This window comes from Elephantulus edwardii, unplaced genomic scaffold (assembly GCF_000299155.1).
Source record: "Elephantulus edwardii isolate Elephantulus edwardi_28Jun2011 unplaced genomic scaffold, EleEdw1.0 scaffold00030, whole genome shotgun sequence".
Lineage (NCBI taxonomy): Eukaryota > Metazoa > Chordata > Mammalia > Macroscelidea > Macroscelididae > Elephantulus > Elephantulus edwardii.
In genome coordinates, this window is record NW_006399780.1 from 21,250,348 (window position 1) to 21,256,438 (window position 6,091).

The following is a 6,091-nucleotide window of genomic DNA, read 5'->3' on the forward strand; positions in this document are numbered from 1 at the left end:
AAAAATGTTCATTATGAGGAAAATCACTTTCTATTGGCACAAGGGAATTAGTATGTCATTCTAGCCAACAAACCTGTACAGTAAAAAAGCGGCTAAAGTAGAAAATAAGCAGAAAAAAAAGATTGAAAGTATTCTTCAATGTGCATAAAAAGGTTTAATATTACTCTTTATATCCTTGAGACTGTAGTTTTTAATCCTAAAAGCAAATGGTATCATATTGTATAAAGTGCCAAAAAATTTTAATAGTGAATAAATATTCTGTTGAACAGACGCAGACTTAGTTCATTGTGTATTCATTGCTCATTCATAACACTCATTTGAAGCAATTAGAGAAAGAAATAGTGAAGTTGACAATATTCAATTTAAGTAATAGCCAGTCATTAGCAATCGTTTCTCTTGGTATATTGCAAAATAATCATGCTTTAACATATTTCATATGAATATACTCTTGGAACTCCTACAGATATTTCTAACTAATTTTGTTGTTAAAGTTGTGTTTATTAAGATTTTCCTAAGGAAGGTAATAATTTCATATATACAAAGTAAATCAGTGGGATAAAGAAGAATCAGAATATTAATGTGATGAAATTTAAACTTCATATGGTAAGACATTGCCCAGTAAAATGTCTGTAAGATTTGTAATTCTGTCTCTTGACTTTGGAAATGAATTTATAATTACACACAAGGAGTCAGACAAATTAGAGAGGCAATTATCAAGTATTCATTTTTAGATTCTATTTAGACCGGTTCTATATAACATGTCCACATTTAACCTCCTATACTATCTATCCCAAAGTGTATTCTGTTGGTATAATCCATAGGAAGTTGTGCTATTAATGCAAGGGCTGAGCCTATCTGGTTGTTTGAATCTACTAGTCACTCTTTGAGAGAAGGACTGGAAATTTCCATGTAATTTACTGTTTTGGAAAGCAACTGGAGGGTCAGATGATGTGTTTACCCCTAAGTTGGAATCAATAATACTTGACTCTTTAATCGGTTTTAGGAGGCTGTAAATTACATGAGGGAGAGATCTGGCAGCTGGGTGTTAAGAAGTTATGCTGCCAATGCTGTGCCATGTGATTTTTAATCCAGTAGGTAGCTGTCTGCGAGAGAGAGCGAGAGATGGACATTCTCCTTCTGTGAGATTTACAGACTCCAAAAACGGATTCTATTTTTTATCATCTATCTATCTATCTATCTATCTATCTATCTATCTATCTATCTATCTATCATCTATCATCTGTCTCCCTCCTGACTTGCTAGCATGATTGCACTTGATCTGAAGAGTAGTCCATTACGTGGAAATCGACACTGTGGAAAAATGGAAGACACTACCTCAGATGACAAAATGGAGTATGAATACAATTTCATCAGAGTTAATTTATATTGTGAATTAACTGCCAAGCCACTGAGGATCATGGCTCTGTCAAGTTGCTGCTTAATACAGTGAGGGGTACTCTTCTCTCATATCTCAGTATTGGTTACTGGCAGACATATATCATTAATGTATAAAATAGTTCATAGAATTTTTTTATAATTGTCAAAAATATGAAATGTCACACTATAAGACAGTTGATAAATGAAAGATAAATATATGTAAGTATCACAATCTATTGATAGTATATAACATTTATATGTATTATAATCTAATATAATTAAGTATATTTAATTAAAGAGCTAAAGACATGAAGAGATATCATAAACTGTTAAGGAACATTTATGTAAAGTTAGGCAAATTTTTATTTGCTATTATCTAGTGTAATTGTATAGGTTCGGCCAGTTTTCAAGGATGTTTCCTTTGTATTACCCTCTGAAAAGCTTCCTTCACTTCCTTATTCCTCAAGGTATATATGACAGGATTCAGGGCTGGAGTGACCACTGTGTACATGAGGGCAGTTGCTTTGTCTGTTTCTGGAGTGTGGGAAGTTTTGGGTTGGAGATAAGTGAATAAGGCAGTTCCATAGAACAGAGAAACAACCAGTATATGAGAAGAACAAGTGGAGAATGCTTTGCGTCTACCCGCTGCTGAGGGGATCCTCATGATGGCCACAAGAATTCGCACATAGGAGCACAGAATGAGAAGACAGGGACTCATGATGAAAATCACAGAGACAGCAAATATCACAATCTCATTCTGGCTAGTGTCAACACAGGCCAGTTTCACTACAGGCATGAGATCACAAAAAAAGTGCTGAATCTGTCCTGTTCCACAGAAGGGCAAAGTAAAGACCCAAGTGATCTGAGCAGATTCCACCATCACTCCTGTGGTCCAAGATGCTGCAGCCAGTTTCAAACACACACCAGGGCCCATCATGAGTGTATAATGTAGTGGGTAACAAATGGCTACAAAGCGGTCATAAGCCATGGCTGCTAGCAGACAACATTCTGTCAGTCCCAATATGGCGAATATATACATTTGAGCTGCACAGCCTGCTAAGCTAATGGTCTTGGTCTCTACCAGCAAGTGCACTAGCATCTGAGGCACCACACTGCTGATATAACACATTTCCAGAAAGGAGAGATTCACCAGGAAGAAATACATGGGAGTGTGCAGGGAAGGAGTGACCCAGATCAGGCAAATGATGATGAGGTTCCCTCCCACTGTAAACAAATAGGTAACTAAGAAGATAACGAAGAGCAAAGACTGCAACTCTGCTAGCGAGGAAAAAGCTACAAACGTAAATCTGGTGCAAAGGGACTGGTTTTCACCCATCATGGACTCAGATACAGACATCTGTGGAGACAAGAAAGAGGTTACACAGGAATTAAAAGAAACCTGTGACTTTACAGGTTTCTATCAAACCTCAGTCAAAGGAATTTTCCTAGAACCTCACCAGAGAACTAAGAATCACGAATTCTATTGGTTGAGTTTTTAAAAGGATATTTCAAATAAATTAATATAATTTTTCTTGCTCATTTTATACTGTGGATCTTATGCTTTTACTAGGTAATTGTTTTTGTTGTTAGATGCTGTTGAGTATGACTCATAGTGAACCTACAAACAAAGGAACTGAACCCTGTTCTATCTTGTGCCATCTTTACACTGCCTGACACACAAGCACAATTGCAGCAGTCACCCTGTCAATCCAACTGGGAAGAAAATCTTCTTTTAGGTACCGGTTCTAATCTTGTTTTTATTTTACCAGTTCTGGTTATATACATCATATGAATATATAGAGAAACATTTTCCAAATGTAATGAATTAATATTCCACTTAGATATAAAGAATAATATAATTATTATTATTTTACAAACACTACAACCTTTTTGACAATAGCTGCTTGGAAGGGAGTGTATTTTTACTTGTGTATTTATACATGCATTATTATCTGAACACATTACATAAATTATTAGAAAGCTAAAATTCCAAAGAAAGAAAAGTTAATCTAGTCTCCTTTCTATAACATTGGTGTATAATTATAGAATACTTTAAATAGGAAATTAATGAAGATTCACAAAGAAACTTACTTTTACTTATTGAGCTTCTGGACCTTCAAGAATTCTAAACTGTAGATGGTAACGGAATATAAAGTATTTCTAACCTCAGCAGAGACCAAAGGGAATACATCCACTGCAAGGCTTAATTATACTTATCTCAAGAGAAATTTGTAGAAAATTAGTAATAAATACTCAATGTGCTGTTTGGTTTTCATTTCCTGAGTACATTTTTTTAAAAGATACTCTATTAATTTTACTTGCATCATTTAAATTTTCAATCAATGAAACATAAAAAGAGTTTATACGTTTAAATAATGATTGATTCCTTATAGATGTTATAGAAATTTTGGGGGGTATAATAATTTTATAATTGGCTTTCACCCACTCTTATATATTTGGTTTTATAACAGTAATTACAATTCTCTCTGTCCTATCTTTCCTTTAACCCTATGTTCCATAAAAAAATAATTGCTCATTACTGGACTGACAAGTGATATTAAGATAGATGAAGAAAAGTTTGAAACTGTCAACAACTTCATCTTACTCAAATCCACAACTTGGTACCAGGAGTTAGGATACCAGGAGATGTACTGTACTGGGAAAGGCTGTAGTCAGGGACTTCTCCAAATTACTGATGAGCAGTGATGTTAGTTTGAGGACAAAGGTGCACCTGTTTTAGATAATTGTCTTTTCTAACACTTGCATGCATCTGAGAGCTAGACAATGAACAAGAATGATAGAAGAAGAAGAAAAAATAATGCCTTTAAACTGTGGTGTTGGAGGAGAATACTGAATATCCCATGGCCTGCCAAAAACACAAACAGATATATCTTGGAAAAGATGAAGCCAGAGTTCTCCTTGGAGGCAACGATACTTTGTCTCACATACTTTGGGAATGTTACTAGAAGAGGCCATTATTTGAAGAAGGACATCATGCTTGGGAAGGTGGAGGGAGGGCAAAGGAGACAAAGACCCTCAATATGATGGATTAAAACAGAGCCCTAAGCAATGGCCTAGAGTGTGTCATAGATTATGAGTTTGCCACAGGATAGGACAAGATTCAGATCTGTTGTTCATAGAGTTGCTATGAGACATCCTAAAACTCAAGAGCATCACACAACATTCCATTTGCTCATCTCTTTTCCCTCTCCCTCCACTACACTTCCTGTTTGTCTTCCCTCTGCAATTGTTTCTCTTTTTGGTAAATATCTCTTGATTATCTTTTCTTCCCTCTCTCTCCTTGAAGAGTTTTTACCTCTTCAAATAGACAGTGGAAACTCTCAGGCTTTTATATTATCTTAGGCAACACTTAGAACACAACGTTGATCCATGTAACTTGCTTTTCTACAAACCCCATTAAGTAAAAATGTTTTGGTATAAAGTTTCATTTTATATCAAAACATACATAAGCATTAAACAAATGAAATAAATATCTATGCTAAAACATATTTAAAATATTCAACACATGTTAAGGATACATATTTAGAACTATTTTCTAAAATTGAAATGTCATTATAGTGGAATTTTTCTGTTTCTTCCTCCAAGTCCCTATCTGATCTTTTCTCTTACTATCTTAACAGTATCATGATAAATGGATAAGAGATAGAAATTGTAAAAAATGTCATCATTTGTGGATCCACAATCAACACCTTTGGCACCAACAATCATAAAATCAAGATGTATTACACTGGAAAAGTCTTATGTCAAGGACCTCTTCAAAGTATTAAAAAAACAATGGTGTTAATTTCAAGTCTAATGTGCAGCTTATTGAAAAGATGGTATTTTCAATTACTTACTATGCAACTGAAAATTGGTCAACAAATAGGATGATAAAAAAAAGAATCAAGGACTTGGAGTTGTGGTTTTGGAGAAGAGTGGAGAAGTCTTAGATAAGGTCAAACCAGGGTTCTTCTTGGAGGAAGGCTAGTGAAACTTTTCATCACATGTTTTGGGCATATTATTAAGAAGTTCTAGTCCTTGGTAAAGGACACCATGCTTGGGAAGGTAGAGGATCAGTGAAACAAGTTGTTGTTGTTGTTGTTAGGTGCTGTTGAGTTGAGTATGAATTATAGCAACCCTATGAACAGAATATCTAAACCCAGTCCTGTCCTGTGCCATCCTCAAACTTCCCTATGAACAAACAGCCCATTGCAGCAGTCACCTTGTCAATCCACCTGGTTGAGAGTCTTTCTCTCCTTCATCGACCCTCCACCCTTCCCAACATCATGCCCCTCTCCAAGGAATAGCACCTCCTAGCAATATGTCCAAAGTCTGTGAGGTGAAGCTTCATTATTCTTGCCTCCAAAGAGCACTGTGGATGTACCCTTCCAAGACATATATATTTGTTCTCTAGACAGTCCATGGGATGTTCAGTGCTCCTTTAACACCACAGCTCAAAAGTCTCAATTCTTTTTCTGTCATCCTTATTCATTGTCCAGGTCTTGGACACATATGTAGTAACCAGAAAGACTATAAACAAGAAGGATTGACACACTTACTAAGGGTAAGCTTTAATATTCCAGAAATGATGAGACTCTCACAGGATAGGGCAAGGTTCAGATACACTATTCATAGAGGCACTATGGTGGTATTGTTATGTGCCCTCAACTTGATTACAACTCATAGAAACCCTATGAATAATTGTTCTGAACTC

General features: G+C 35.6%; 1 protein-coding gene across 1 annotated transcript in view; it reads right to left on the minus strand.

The window, feature by feature from the left end:
- Positions 1 to 1,783: 1,783 nt before the first annotated feature.
- The window catches only part of LOC102857904 (olfactory receptor 10C1-like), a 5,856-nt gene continuing 1,548 nt past the window's right edge, over positions 1,784 to 6,091 (minus strand). Inside the window, exon 2 of the mRNA XM_006883994.1 lies at positions 1,784 to 2,734. Within this exon, the coding sequence (XP_006884056.1) occupies positions 1,784 to 2,734 (951 nt within the window). The remainder of the gene's footprint in view (positions 2,735 to 6,091) is intronic.